At 38.7% G+C, this 16656-nt stretch overlaps 1 protein-coding gene across 1 annotated transcript in view; it reads left to right on the top strand.

The window, feature by feature from the left end:
- The window catches only part of ints2 (integrator complex subunit 2), a 46657-nt gene extending 32384 nt beyond the window's left edge, over positions 1 to 14273 (top strand). The window contains exons 19-25 of the mRNA XM_062048446.1: positions 2104 to 2229; positions 5292 to 5493; positions 5561 to 5839; positions 9225 to 9332; positions 9437 to 9542; positions 13686 to 13862; positions 13938 to 14273. Of these exons, the coding sequence (XP_061904430.1) occupies positions 2104 to 2229; positions 5292 to 5493; positions 5561 to 5839; positions 9225 to 9332; positions 9437 to 9542; positions 13686 to 13862; positions 13938 to 14113 (1174 nt within the window). The 3' untranslated portion in view covers positions 14114 to 14273. The remainder of the gene's footprint in view (positions 1 to 2103; positions 2230 to 5291; positions 5494 to 5560; positions 5840 to 9224; positions 9333 to 9436; positions 9543 to 13685; positions 13863 to 13937) is intronic.
- The last annotated feature ends 2383 nt before the right edge of the window (positions 14274 to 16656 follow it).

Genomic DNA, 16656 nt, shown 5'->3' with positions numbered 1-16656 from the left:
TTGTTAGGCAGAGCCTTTCAGACTTGCCAATGTGGCACCCTTGGAGTCAATATCAACATGTAGCCCTCATTTAAGATTAGAAGCAGATCCGATCATCTGAGGTTAGGTTTTGACAGTTTGATGGCTATTGGCGTGGAACAGTTTTCACCGCCAGGCTCCGCCTACTATGAGTTGGTATGATCACCTGGCACTTCTGGGTGTCATATTCATCATACACACCAAATATAATCAATGTCTGACCTTGTGGAGCTGAGTTATTCAGGTTTTGTGTTGTTTGGTGAATCTCAAAGGCATAGGCTAAATTGGTTCGCAATTTATCATCACCCATCTGTTTACTTCATGTCATTTTCATGTGGGCTCATTTGGTCAAAGTCACATAGACGAGTCCGTCAAAGTACGACCCCTAGTTTTACACCAAAATGGCCGACTTCCTGTTTGTTTTGGAACATGGGTTCTTGAGACTTTTTTGTGCGGGCTGCTATGATACACATCTCCATTTAATTTGATGAAGATCCTTGCTACAGGTGCCAGTGGCTATTTTTTTCTAACTGAAATTGCGGCCCTTACAATCCTGACCTGCAAGAAAAAAATTAATGAACGGAAATTTGATTGTAATTAAGATAAGAAGTAACACAAATGTGTAAAAATACAAAATTTATGAAGGATTTAAATTATTGCATTTCATGATAGTTTAGTAACAGGCAACACAATCCTTCTATATTTCAGTGTTCAATTTAGTTTAAAGTCATCTAAAATGATTTTCATTACATATATTGGCACTTGTGCAGGACACTTTACTTAATAGAAAAAAATATTTAAAAGTTAATTTTAATGGAATTGTGCATTTATACATTGTATTTAATGAAGATGCTATGGGAACAGATTTGGTGGAATGGATTATCAGCCACTTTTTCTTCAGCCACGTTAGTGTCAGTCATGTTAAGGAAAGCTTGAATTATGACAAAATCAATGAGTCATTAATAAGATAATAGTTTGTAGGACTGTCTTTTCATTTGATTCAAACTGGGGGCGGCATGGCGTAGTGGGTAGAGCGGCCGTGCCAGAAACCTGAGGGTTGCAGGTTCGCTCCCCACCTCTTACCATCCAAAATCGCTGCCGTTGTGTCCTTGGGCAGGACACTTCACCCTTGCCCCCGGTGCCGCTCACACCGGAGAATGAATGATGAATGAATGAGTTGTAAAAATGAATGATGGGTTCTCACTTCTCTGTGAAGCGCTTTGAATGTCTAGAAAAGCGCTATATAAAATCTAATCCATTATACGTACGGTTCAACTATCAACCTCGCAGTCTAATCATTGGTTATGGTTTCAGTCACTTCCAACTTTCTCAGAGAGATCGATGTGACGTGTCTAAAACAGCTCTCCCTGTTTCGGCCTCCCAAATCTCCTATACTGTGTAAAATCAGCTTATCATCTCCTTATTTCTTTCTTTGAAAAAACTATGAAAGTTGAATACTTTGTAATCCTGCCTCTTATGTGTAATATGTCTTGAATCAGTGGCCTCACTGTTGGATGTGCTGAAAAAAACATTTTTTAATCTGTGTACATGCTGCTGTTGACAGATCAGCAAGTGCCTATGGTTGGCTCTTAGTTACCGTACCTTGATGAGACTTGTGTTGTTTCAGTGAGGAGGGAGGAGGTGATTTTCACCTTTTGGGTCAGGGACCTTTCTCTTAAGTCTGTGTTAAGCTGCTGTGAGACACACTAAGTAAGGAGTAAAGGACGACCTGTGGAACAACAACTGTTGCACCTTTGACCTTGAGCTGCAGTGTGTTAAAAGCAACTCTGTCAGCACAGTTACAAAAATCGGAAAATATACATTATTGATACGCAAAGGCTCTTTGACAAAAAAAATCTCCAGGCATGAAAAGAGACTTAGTGAAATAATCTTTTCATAGCAGGAAATGTTGAAGGAGGAAGACATTAGTGTCAGAACACATTTTATGGATGGTGCCATGAAACTCCTACTGAATACACTTGTATCAATTTAGCAATATTACTTCTTTCTTTTTCCAAGAGTGTTTTATGTTTTATTGTTTAGGTTACACCAACATTAGTGTGACATTGTGATATTGTGTTGCAGGCTTTGGGTGATGACCGTCAATGCACTTCAACCTTCAGCAACGTTGCTTGGCCAGCAGACATACTCTCAGAACAACTTGATGGTGGATCCTCTCATTGTGCTGCGCTGTGACCAAAGGGTCTACAGGTAGAGTTTTCCACACATTGCCTAACATTTTTGGATGGCAGTGCCATGTCAAAGTTTCTGTTTGAGGGGTTGACCGATTATCGGCCGGGCTGATTATTGGCACCAATATTGAGAATTTTGACACATATATCGACACCAGACTTTTTTTAAATGTATTTTGTCTTTATTTTTAATATTGATAATGATTAGTAATATTTACATCTATTATCACCATTTCCATCATTTTAAATGTAGCAATCATCGAACAAGCGTCTGCCTTTTTCTAATCCGAGAGGCCCATTTAAAACTGGTTGGCTCAGATGCAGGCCTCGAATTTTAACTTTTTAAGGTCAAAGCAAGTGTTGCCTTAAAGGAGAGCTCATGTGTTAGGGCACCAAAGCAAGTTGAAAGGGCACCAAGGCAAACATTATTTTCTTTCGAGGCAGGGGCTCCAAAGCATGCATGCATATACATGTATACATTTATATATACAGTCGCGATCAAAAGTTTACATTCACTTGTAAAGAACATAGTGTCATGGCTGAGTTTGTCATGAGTTTCTAATAATTTCTACAACTTTTATTTTTTGTGATAAGAGTGATTGGAGCACATACTTGTTGGTCACAAAAAACATTCATGAAGTTTGGTTCTTTTCTGAATTTATTATGGGTCTACTGAAAATGTGACCAAATCTGCTGAGTCAAAAGTATACATACAGCAATGTTAATATTTGGTTACATGTCCCTTGGCAAGTTTCACTACAATAAGGCGCTTTTTGTAGCCATCCACACGCTTCTGGCAAGCTTCTGGTTGAGTTTTTGACCACTCCTCTTGACAAAATTGGTACAGTTCAGCTAAATTTGTTGGTTTTCTGACATGGACTTGTTTCTTCAGCATTGTCCACACGTTTAAGTCAGGACTTCGGGAAGGCCTTTCTAAAACCTTAATGCTAGCCTGATTTAGCCATTCCTTTACCACTTTTGACGTGTGTTTGGGGTCATTGTCCTGTTGGAACACCCAACTGCGCCCAAGAACCAACCTTCGGGCTGATGATTTTAGGTTGTCCTGAAGAATTTGGAGGTAATCCTCCTTTTTCATTGTCCCATTTAAAGCACCAGTTCCATTGGCAGCAAAACAGGCCAGAGCCTAATACTACCACCACCATGCTTGACGGTGGGAATAGTGTTCCTGGGATTAAAGGCCTCACCTTTTCTCCTCCAAACATATTGCTTGGTATTGTGGCCAAACAGCTAAATTTTTGTTTCATCTGACATCACATGGACAAAGATAAGACCTTCTGGAGGAAAGTTCTGTGGTCAGATGAAACAAAAATTGAGCTGTTTTGACCACGACTGTATATATAAATTCATACACATTTATTCGAGACATCAGAACATGTCAAGAGACTTTCTCAAACCAATCACACACTTTTCCAGGTTCAAAATAAAAGCGTTACGCTATTGCTGGGTTGCATATGACGTCACATCCGTTTCTCTTCTTCGCTGCTTAATTCACACTGTGGTCAAGCAGCTTGAGCGGAGCATTAAAACGAGAGAGTGAGTGTAGAGCTTGAGCATAAAATGCTTTATATCTGTTCTGCTTTTGGGTTTTCCAATCATTCAAATATAAGGATAGGAAAGAGCTTTCATAGAGTCCCACAAGAAGTGGTTCCTACTGGTAGTAATAAAGTCAGGGGAAAAAACAAAAGTGCGTCGAAGAAAATGGCTTTTAGAAATATCACTTTCATCATCTTGTGGAATACAATCGGACCATTCTGGTTTCTGCAGCAATCACTTTGTAAAATGTTTGTTTGAACTTTTGATTTGTTTGAGAAACTTTCAAATCAAATTTATTCTCTGCTATATTAGTAGTGTTTGATAGCAGAACTAAACATAAAAAGGGGGAAACAATGTGTTCTTTTGATGTTGCAATGCCTAAATATAATAATTACGAAAGCCAGTGGCTGTTATACCAGTATACAACAGTAGCATAGTTTGCACATGAGCTATGAGAACAGGCACTTTCAAGCCAAGGTGAAACTAAACATTTGACACACTGAGCAAGCAGCAGAGCGGAGCTATCACTGCTGCTGTCCTAAGTCGCTTACAACTTGTGAACAACATAAATAGATGACATTCGTAATAAAGTTGCTACAAGGAGAGATGTATGTTCTCAAGACAATTGGTGTATGTTTAAATAAAGCTGTAGTCACTCACCAACAGCCAAATGCAGTCGTTGACCAAAGCATTGCATCACTCGGGAGTTAAGAAGTCGGCACGGGGGCGCCATATTATTTTGAAAAGTATTTTTGTGGCGCGTCATTGTGCGTCAGAAGCCTACGTAAACACGCAAGGGGCAGGGGTGAGCCAAAGGGAATGCCCTGTACTTCGCCCATCAGGCGCAGAGAAGAGAAAACGGCCGTAACAAAGGCACATCAAAAGATAGCAGTACTTCTCAAATATATACCACTTTTTAAAATATACCGGTATTAACTATAATACCGGTTACCGCCCAGCCCTAATGTAACCTATGATATTTTCTACCTAAATAATGCCTTTGATGGATCTGAGAGCATGCTCAACGGCTTTGCTTTTTGCACCATAATCTTGTGCTGCTTAATTGGTGCTACCAACTGATTTAACAGTCACATTTTTGGCAAATTCTATTTAACGTTGTTTTATTTACGTTGTAAAACTTAATGGAGCTATATATTTATTCAAATTTGTATTTAACTTCATAAGAGATGCTACTGTGTCAAGAGACTCCATGCACTTTTTGTTTTTGTTAGATTGTATTTACTCATTTTTTAAATTAACATGCTTTATTAACATTTTAAGAAAGTTAAGTGTTGAAGTTTGTAATAGTATTATTAAAAAATTTGACGCCAATATGTCACTTTTACTGTAAATGAATATCTGCTCCAAATGATCTGTTATTGGTCTCTTTCATGACTAATAGTCTGTATCGGCCCTGACAAAATATATTGGTCGATCTCTAGTCAAAATGACGTCATCATATAATTCGGATAATTGGCCATGAAACATGAAGTTCTGATGGGTGTTTCTTTTCCCCAACTTCATTAGGTGTCCCCCTTTAATGGACATTGTTCTTCACATGCTGAATGGTTACCTGCTGGCTTCTAAAGCACACCTGCACAGCCACTTGAAGGAGACCGCAGACTTTGACCGACAAAGCCAGACGGTCTCGAACCTGGGTGTACCTGGACAGCCAGATACACCGGAGGTCACCCGGGAGGAGCTGAAGAACGCTCTTTTAGCAGCACAGGTCTGATACTGAAACATTGTCTTCAGAAAGCATACAATCATGACTAATAATTCCTGTCTTCTTGTAGGATAGTGCAGCAGTACAGATCCTTCTGGAGGTGTGCTTGCCGACCTCAGAGGAGCAGCAGCTGGGAGCAAACTCAGAAAGTCTTCTGAGGAGCATCAGAGGCGCCGTGCCAGCAAAAACGCCACACAGCCTGAAACTTAGAGCCAAGGAGTGTTTAAAGGATGCTGACTCTGAGGGAGGATTGCTCAGTGATTTGAGGGAAGTTCAATGTCTCATCTGTTGTCTCCTACATCAGATGTTCATTGCTGACCCCAATATTGCCAAACTGGTCCATTTTCAGGTGAGAATAAAACATTGAACCAAACAATTATGAATGCAGTAGCAATGTGGTTAGGATCTTTAGATTGTTTCTACTAAGAAGTTTACTTCAGCTCAGTAAAATAGTGTCAAATGTTGCTGATAGCACCAAACTTACTACAGAACATTTAGTATTGCTGGACTTGATATGTATCATCTGTATCAGTCATGATACAATACAGTACTACGATATTGTAATATGACGGTATTTTGCGATATTCTGCATAGTTTATTAATAAATTTCACATGAAAAATATGTAAACAATCGCTCCATCGCCATGGAAACGGAAGATCCTATTAACCCGGGAACGGAATTCCTCGGTAAATATCTACTTTGATTACGGACAATATAATGGAAAATAAGACAAATACTTTACTGTAATATGTTACCATTAGTGGTTTTACAGAACATTCAAGTTTTAAAGTGTCCATATTTTTATAATTACTAATTACATTGAATTAAAATTGCTTGTTCAGCCGAGGAGTTAGTAAGGCGTTCATGCTTGATATCTCAGCGAAAAGATCCTCACTCACTCACTCACTTGTGGATTAAACAGTACTTTGGTGATTTAGGCTAGTCTACTAAGCCAAACTTTAAAAATGTGCTCGTTATCTTTGACAAAGACCTGTCATTAGTGATCACTGTAAGCAGCTGACAAAAAGAACTGCTCCTTTCAACGAAGGAAAATCTCTTAACTTCGGAAAATGGTGTCACAGAATGATTTGGAGCTTATCATTCATGCTTTTTTGTCTTCACATTTAGACTGTTGTAATAGTCTGTTTTCATGTCTGAACAAGAAGGAACTGCAGTTAGTGCAAAAATCTGCAGCGAGAATTCTGACCCGTGCAAATAGGAAGACCTGCATATCTCCTATTCTAAAAGAACTTCATTGGCTGCCAGTGTCCTATAGGATCAAGTTTAGAATTCTGGTTCTAGTCTTTAGCGCCTTGCATGGTCTGGCTCTTTCTTATATGAGTTATCTGATCCAGCTTTACACCCCTGCGGTCTGTGGATCAGAATCTGCTGAAGGTTTCTCACACTCGTTTTCGGACTACAGGTGACCGATACTTCGAGGCTATTGCTCCCATGCTTTGGAACGATCCTCCGCCCTCATTGTGCTCAAAAGTAAACTTAAGACTCATTTATTTGTTCAGGCTTTTAATTAGCTGTTCTTCACCCGCTAGGATTTTTGTGTTGTCTTGGCCTTTTATATTGTATGTACCGGTAATTTCTGATATATGAACTGTGTTGTCAAGCACTTTGTTGATTTATGTCTGTTAATGATGCTATATAAATACATGTTATTTACTTAATTATTCACCGCTGTCTTGTACAGACATACATGCATACATGTAGGGAGTGTGTACACATACTTAAAGGGGAACAGCACTTTTTTTGGAATTTTGCCTATTATTCACAATCCTTATGTAAAACAAGAACAAATATTATTTTCGTTTTTTAAGGATTCTAACTTGTAAATAAATCAAAAGTGTGCTTGCAATGGAGCCTATCGAAGTCACTCTATTCCACCAACAAAGCCCTTAAAAAACATTCCAAACACCTCCATCAAGGTTTTTTATATGCACACTGTAAGTACATATGAAATGTAGTAACGGGCACATTTAGAACAACATGTAAAAATTGCAACACTTCTTATACTTTTTTCTTTGTCGACAACCCTGACTACTGCTAACTGTAGACTTTCTGAGAGCCAACAAACATAGTAAAACATCACTTACTGTACAATGTCTGCTGTCATTAGGATGCTGACTGATAGAATATTGTTATATCCCGGTTTAGATGAAGATGACTCATAATCCTCGCAAGGAAAGGGGGGTGGAACCAAGCACGGGTCTAAATTGGCTGTCAGAGTGTACCAACTTGTCGGATTATTTCCTTATCCTTCTACTATCAAGGTGAGAGGCATGATTTATGATCTAAAATAAACTTTGACGAACATCGAGGTGAGGAAGCAGCTCACCAGCCAATAATGTCAACATAGGCACACAAACTAGTGATCACGGTACCGCTATAAATAGTTGGTCTGTGATAGTATTTATAATAACAACATCACTAATACTTGGTTAAAATTTAAGTTGCAAAATTTAAATGGAGTAATGTTGCCGTTTTTTTTGGTGGTTATTTATTGGGTTGTATTGGCTCCATTATAAGCAGACTTTTATATAAAAATACATCCCGTCTTTCAAAATGATTGTGAACGATAGGCTGAATTTAAGTGCAGTTTCCCTTTGAAAACAGTCCAAGAGAAGCAACTAACAATTTGCAGTCATGTTGTTGTTATGATAGAATATACAGTCAATGATGGCTAACGTTAGTGATCAACACACAAAGCTAATGCATCTTATGTACGGGCATAGTTATGTCATTATGTGCTGAAAGATGTAAGAAGGCGGGATATAATGCTTACAACACTTTGGAAAGTTAGCGCCGTATAGGCAGCCGCGTAAATTTTGTAAACAATTAACTTAGCCCCAAAATATGTCAAATTTGCAAAAAAGAAAAAACAAATAAAGTAAAGCTACAACATTTTAAGTGCAATGTGGTGGTGGATGACTGAATACTACAGTATACACAACCTGAAGTGCCACAATAGTGTTACCTTGCCACTTAATACTATTCTGCATTGTGGCTTTTAAGGTAGCATTGAGTACATTGATGTTACAGTACAATTGCGTACATTGAGGTAAAAGTAGCATTGAGTACATTGATTTTAAAGTTGCATCAAGTACGTTGATTTTCAAGTAGCATTGAGTTCATTCATTTTAAAGTTGCATTGGGTACAATAGTAACTATTAAAGTTTCATGTTAAAATTAAGTAGCTTTTAGAGTCAGTATGTTTTCATATACTCAGGTCTGATTTCTCAAATAATTTGGCTCAAATTAAGCTTTCTTAAACACTTGGAAACACCTTAATCTGATCATGTTTGTTTTTTGAAAAATTGTATTAAAAGAGGCACACAGTCACATTAGCTATAGAGCATGGAAACAGGGACTCAGCAGTAGGTGTGAAAATAGAAAAAACCTAATTATTTGAGAAATCAGAGTAATTTAGTGCATGGAAACATACTGAGTGTGTGAAGTGTTGTAAGCTCATAGAAAATGTTTCTAATTGTGTAGGGCCTTTAAAGACTTTAAATGCATATAGAATAATAAATAAATGTTCCTACACCTAATCAAGACAACGTTTTATCACACGCCACATTGTTGTGAATGTGTTAAATAAGTATGATTGTTTATTGTGCTTTTACATTTTTCAACATTATCCAAATAAATTGTATTGTAAGTGTCATATAAACTTATATCACATTTTTGGTTTTAAGTCCACCTCACTCTTGTTGTCTTTCAGGGTTACCCTCAAGCTCTGCTGCCTCTCACAGTTGCAGGAATTCCTTCCATGCACATTTGTCTAGACTTCATCCCCGAACTGCTGGCTCAACCTCAACTGGAGAAGCAGGTTAAATATTGAATTACTTTTTCTTTAGCTTTCATCATGTCTTCAATTGCATATTTTCAATTTAATGAAAAAGTAAATAAAATGTACTGTCCCTGTTTGAACAGATTTTTGCCATCCAGTTGTTGTCCTACTTGTGTACTCAGTATGCGTTACCAAAATCTCTCAGTGTGGCTCGACTGGCCATCAGTGTGATGGGGACTCTTCTCACAGGTCAGCAGAGCTTTTCTTCCTCTTTCACTTTAATTTGAGAACTTAAAGGGGGCCTATATTGCAAAACTATATTTTCTTACCTGATGGGATGTTTTAAAACAAACCATGGAGGCCATTGCTGAGATATTTATAAAATAATCTTGCCTTTCTTCATACCGTATTTTTCGGACTATAAGTCGCTCCGGAGTATACGTCGCACCGGCCGAAAATGCACAATAAAGAAGGAAAAAACATATAAGTCGCACTGGAGTATAAATCGCATTTTTGGGGGAAATTTATTTGATAAAATCCAACACCAAGAATAGACATTTGAAAGGTAATTTAAAATAAATAAAGAATAGTGAACAACATGCTGAATAAGTGTACGCCATATGACGCACAAATAACCAACTGAGAACGTGCCTGGTATGTTAACATGGCAAGAGTCATTCAAATAACTATAACATATAGAACATGCTATACGTTTACCAAACAATCTGTCACTCCCGATCGCTAAATCCGATGAAATCTTCCTCCCCGGTGTCGCCTCTGGTATGTCCTTTCTTTCTGCTGCTCGATTGCCGTTCTCTGCTACATATTTGACTACGTCCAGTTTGTAATCTGCAGTATATGATTTCCTTTTCGGTGCCATTTTTGTTCAGTCCTTCTCAGTTTCTATAAGTTACCGCTAGGGATGTCCGATAATGGCTTTTTTGCCGATATCCGATATTCCGATATTGTCTAACTCTTAATTACCGATACCGATATCAACCGATACCGATATATACAGTCGTGGAATTAACACATTATTATGCCTAATTTGGACAAACAGGTATGGTGAAGATAAGGTCCTTTTAAAAAAAAAATAATTAAAGAAAATAAGATAAATAAATTAAAAACATTTTCTTTAATTAAAAAGAAAGTAAAACAATATAAAAACAGTTACATAGAAACTAGTAATTAATGAAAATGAGTAAAATTAACTGTTAAAGGTTAGTTCTATTACTGGACCAGCAGCACGCACAATCATGTGTGCTTACGGACTGTATCCCTTGCAGACTGTATTGATATATAATGTAGGAACCAGAATATTAATAACAGAAAGAAACAACCCTTTTGTGTGAATGAGTGTAAATGGGGGAGGGAGGTTTTTTGGGTTGTTGCACTAATTGTAAGTGTATCTTGTGTTTTTTATGTGGATTTAATAAAAAATAAAAATAAAAAAACGATACCGATAATTTAAAAAAACGATACCGATAATTTCCGATATTACATTTTAAAGCATTTATCGGCCGATAATATCGGCAGGCCGATATAATCGGACATCTCTAGTTACCGCCAATGTTGATGTGATCCATTTTAATAGCTACGGCAGTAGCATCCCATCACCCACAATGCACTTCTGCCATGACCCTCCCCCGACGAATTCTTATTGATTGACGTGTGAGTGACGATTGCTGACGTGTGTGTGACGATTGCTGCCAATTGCTTCGTCTCTTACGCGGATTAGATAAATAATATTATTTGATATTTTACGGTAATGTGTTAATAATATGTCGCACCCACGGCCAAACTATGAAAAAAACTGCGATTTATAATCCGAAATATACGGTATTCCAAACGAGCCGTTAGAAATTTGCTCCGTCCAGTGATGTTTTCTGCCCTGTGACGTTAGCGGATATCTCCATAAATGGTAGAAATTACCCAAAGATCTTTGCGCGAGTCCGCCATTGTAGTCAGTAAGTTCCTTCTTTTTCTCTATCCTCTGGTTGTGGGGCAGACTGGCTCGTGCGTGCACATGAATCCTCCGCTGTTGCCATTTCTAATACAAAGTAGCGTAAATTAGAAATTATATCTGTCGGTAAACTTGATATGAAAGAGCCAAAAACAACATCATTGCTGGCGGGGAAAAAACGCTGTCGAAGTAGAGGCACGTAAAAAAAGACCGCCCACAAAACGGAGCATTGTGAAAAGAGACAGTGAGAAAGCAGCTTGAAAACGGTCTTTAAAACATTATCTATGCAAAATTTGACCTAAGAACCATCATTACATGTTATGTAGACCACAGGATTCACTGGGCGGGGTACCTAGATTGGTAGAGCGGCCGTGTCACCAACTTCAGGGTTCGATTCCCTCTACCGCCATCCTGGTCACTGTCGTTGTGTCCTTGAGCAAGGCACTTTGCCCACCTGCTCCCAGTGCAACCCACACTGGTTTGAATGCAGTGTTCGTAATAACGACGTTATATCCTAAGCGGTGTTACTTTTACTAGTAATGAGTAATCTAATTAATTACTTTTAGGTCTCTAACAACGTCGTTAGCAATAGCCTAATGTAACGTGGCACGCTACTTTTGATGTGGTTTTATGTCAACAACAAGACATTGTCATAGGTGCAGCAAGTTCAATGCAGGTAATATATTTTTACTAATGAAAGCAACAAGCAGCGCCGCACTAAAATAAACTTGATATCAAATAAGAAGAGGCACCATCACTGTGTGACACAGCAGACAACAACATACGCACATGTAGACAATGTGTGTATTCGCCGCTGGTTGGCTCTCAGCAGTGGTCACTGAGAGCGTTTAACTCTTGAATGCGCCATCGTGAGTAGCAACAGGGCCGCTGTTTTCAGAGTTCAACTGCATTCGCGTTGTTTTCGTCACCACTTTACACCTACACTCATGACGTGGACCACATATCCTAGTTTATCCAGAACATCGTAATTTTCCGATTGGACATGTACTTGCGCCACAGAGCTCATACAACATTTGACACATTTACACACAACAAAACTCCCCTGCAAAAAATCTACGATCAGTAAAAACTTAATTGGGTTTCCTTTTAAAGTATAAGTTATACATGTGTGAGTCTGTCAAATATCTTTTAAATTGATAGATACGCACGACAATTTTTTTAGACTCGCTGACTTCCTCTTCCTGGTTGCTGTGATGTGACTCACGTCACAAGTCGAGTCGGACCGATCTTGTTTACTCAAATTTTGCGTCACTTCCTACATTTCATTTTATGCATTTGATCAATTAAAAATACACCTTAACTGTGAAACCTATTTTTCTGTTTCTTTGTTTAACAATATTTCCGACAATACCAGCCTTTTTAAAACAGGGTAAATATTAAGAAAGTTACGAATTGTTTAACAAAAAGGTCACACCTAAAATCTTGAGCTTCATTGACTTTGTATTGAAGATGTTGACTATAAACTAGTGCATTTTCACAGGGTTAAAAAAATCATACATTTTTTTAATACTTATTACATGAAAATGATGCTTATATCACTAAAACCATCTTAACAACACCTGTCTAATGATACTGGTTTCATTTAAATGAATTTTTTTTTTTTTTTACACACACATACCTACATAATGGGAATGATGAACAACCAATTAATGATTAAATTGACAAACTTGCCATCCAAACAATGCACACGTTTGTTGACCAAAACATATGACAGCCATCGAAGCACATTTAATTTCTTCATCAAGCAGAGGTAACACAATACAGTGAAAAGATAGCTAGTTTCAGAGCCGACAAACTCAGCTTTGCTAAAAACTTTTGTTGATGTCACTGCCTTTTAAAACCACAAGCACACTTTGTTCTCATATGAAACGTCTCTCAACTACATATACCGGATATTTAAAGTTCCATCCATCCATTTTCTACCGCTTGTCCCTTTTGGAGTCGCGGGGGGTACTGGAGCCTATGTCAGCTGCATTCGGGCGGAAGGCGGGGTACACCCTGGACAAGTCGCCACCTCATCGCAGCGCCAACACAGATAGACAGACAACATTCAAAAGTTTTTATTTAAGTAACGTATTAATTACATTTATTCAAGAGTAATTCCATTCGTAATTCAATTAACTATAACTAATTACTTTTTTAAAGTAATTTTCAGAACATTGTTTAAATGTAGCTTAAAGATGTAGATAATGTGTTTCATTATGTAAAGCGCTTTGAGTATCTAGAGAAAAAAGCGCTATATAAATATATTTCCCTCTACTTCACAAGGAAGTGTTATAAATATAGAAAACAAATTGTAAATATGACCCCTTCAATGTTCAAATAGGTCAAATATATTATTGCCGTTTTACTACCACCTTCTGGCCATTGGCTGTCATGCAACATGAAGTTGTGTTTGTGTTCTGTAGTGTTGACTCGTGCCAAGCGCTTCGCCTTCTTCATGCCCACACTGCCGTGCCTGGTAGCTTTCTGCCAGGCCTTCCCTCCACTCTATGAAGACGTGACGTCGCTGCTTGTACAAGTTGGGCAAGTCTGTGCCTCCGACGTGGCCACTAAAGCCAGGGACATCGACCCTCTCATTGCTCGTAAGCACAGAAAAAAAAAAGCATTTATATTTACTATCAGTCATTTAGTTACCGTTTGTTGTTTCTTCATGTCAGGCTTACAGTATCTGAAGGAGAAACCCCATGACTGTTCAGCAGACGTCTGCACTAAACTTGCTTTACCGCAGAAGTCAGTAGTGGAATTAGGCGGAGCTGATCCAGATGTGCAGATCTGCTACTGTCTGGAAGCTACTTTTATGGACATAATCATATCCACCCTGCATGGACTATAAGCAGATGGACATAAAGTACAATTTACACTCCTTGGAGGACTCTGGAAAGCACATACATTTTTTAATGGTACTTAATGTTGTGTTCTCATACACTGAATATCTACTATACAGTAGAGGGGTCTCCCGATCCGATATCAGCAATAAAACCAGTATGTGTTCATATGTGCCTGCATGTCAAATGTGCGATATAATGTCCGATATAAGCAGTCTTGCAGCGTTTTTACTTGTGCAAAGCTGGACAACCAGTTAACATCTACATTTCCTCCAATAAGCACACAAGGTTGGTCTTTTCTTCTATTTTAGTCAAGTCATTTACAAAAGGTAAACATGGTAGGCTACTGGGAGCCAGCGGCTACACAACAGCGAAGCACACAGGTTAGACATGTAATAAGTGCCCTTGATTGCAGTCTAAAACAGCATATTTGTCGATAGGATAGTATAGACTTTTTATACCACAATTGGTCAATTATGTGGGTGCAAAAAGTCCACAAAATGATGGTTAAAAAACACGTGGAAACGAGGGAAATCTCAAAGGACATTAAAAGAGCACAGAACTGATGCAACAAGCTGCCCCTTCAGCGGCACCAGTTCTACATACAGCTACAAAAAGTAATCCACAAGAAACTGAAAAATGTGCTATTAATAATCTATATTGCGCACATTCGATCGCACCATGCATAGACAAGCAACAAAACAAAAACACAATTTCAACACCCATATACACTGTGGTGGCCTCCACGGATGAGCGAGAATCCGGCCAAAAAGACCAAAGTCTCTGATACATGCTCATTCAGCCAGGGCTTTGTGAATCCTGACGCTCAGCGCTAGCTCCGGAGGCCGGTCTCTCCATGCAGACTCTGCTGTGGCAGAGAGCCAGCAGCTGATCTCCAGTGCAAACATGGCCATGGCCAAAAGACTCTCGGGAGGAAGATCCGAAAGTTCACAAAGAAGCACCGCAGAAGTCATGAAAGTGCCAACAACTTGATGCGCCATCCCAAAGAGGCCCGAAACAAAAGACAAAAAACCACATGAAAACAAGAAGGAAACATCAAGAACGCAAAGGAGGACACACAAGAGCACAAAGCTCCTGCAACCAGCAGCCACTACAGCGGGATCCATCATAGGAACACTTGTCAATTAATTCTAGTTGCAACACGTACAAATTCACCAAGGCAGGAGCATATTAGAAAGTATTCAGTAACAAACGTGTCTGCATCATTTACTGCATAATGATCTACACTTCATGAATTATTGTGGCTACTAGGTGTCATCAAAAAAACTTTACCAGTCCACTTCAACTTAAAGACAGCATAAGTCCATTTTGAAATAGATTAGTGTTTTTCGTACCTACTGTTGGACTAATTTCAATCAATCAATCAATCAATGTTTATTTATATAGCCCTAAATCACAAGTGTCTCAAAGGGCTGCACAAGCCACAACGACATCCGCGGTACAGAGCCCACATAAGGGCAAGGAAAAACTCACAACCCCAATGGGACATCGATGTGAATGACTACAAGAAACCTTGGAGAGGACCGCATATGTGGGTGAACCCTCCCCCCACCCCTCTAGGGGAGACCAGATGCAATGGACGTCGAGTGGGTCTGACATAATATTGTAAAAGTCCAGTCCATAGTAGATCTAACATAATAGTGAGAGTCCAGTCCATAGTGGGGCCAGCAGGAGACCATCTCGAGCGGAGACGGGTCAGCAGCGCAGAGATGTCCCCAACCGATGCACAGGCGAGCGGGCCACCCCGGGTCCCGACTCTGGACAGCCAGCACTTCATCCATGGCCACCGGACCTGTGTGTCTCCCTCTCCACAAGGGAGAGGGGGGCAGAGGAGAAAAGAAAAGAAACGGCAGATCAGCTGGTCTAAAAAGGGTTTTTTTAAAGGCTAGAGTATACAAATGAGTTTTAAGATGGGACTTAAATGCTTCTACAGATTTCACTTGATCAAACCTTTTCTCACACACCACAAATAATAAAAGTATGTATGATTCCTGTTAATGTCTGATAAATATCGATATCGTCCAATACTCCGTATTGTACTGGAATTGAAGGCGTATCGGGACACCCCTAATACAGTGTGTGTATTTATATACATTGTACTGTATGTGCAGTAGCATTATGGTGTTATAACAACTCACATGATCAGTGTTTGAATGAGTTGTATGCAACAAATGTATACCTCAAAGGTAGAAAGGTACCACAGAATCAGTTACAAACTACTACAGAAATACACTTTGTGAATAATTTGCCTTGATTTTGACAGCATTTAAATACATGACTTTGTTTTTCTTTTGCTGTGTCACAACTGTAGAAAGTAAATCTTAGGGGAAACATTTTTGTAGACTATTTTAATACTTTTTCAACCAAAATAAGAAAATATTTTGTGTTAATAATATTTGTAATAAAAACAAAGAAAGCCTAAATTAAATTTGGTGCACTTATTTAACTAAAAATGATGCTGGAATATCCATTTATAATTCCAAAAAAATGATCCAAAGAAACCATTTTATGCTTACAAATGTACTCTTTT

The sequence above is a fragment of the Entelurus aequoreus genome, linkage group LG05, assembly GCF_033978785.1.
Source record: "Entelurus aequoreus isolate RoL-2023_Sb linkage group LG05, RoL_Eaeq_v1.1, whole genome shotgun sequence".
Classification (NCBI taxonomy): domain Eukaryota; kingdom Metazoa; phylum Chordata; class Actinopteri; order Syngnathiformes; family Syngnathidae; genus Entelurus; species Entelurus aequoreus.
Note: the sequence above shows the minus strand (reverse complement) of the source record. Positions and strands in the feature narration are given on the sequence as shown.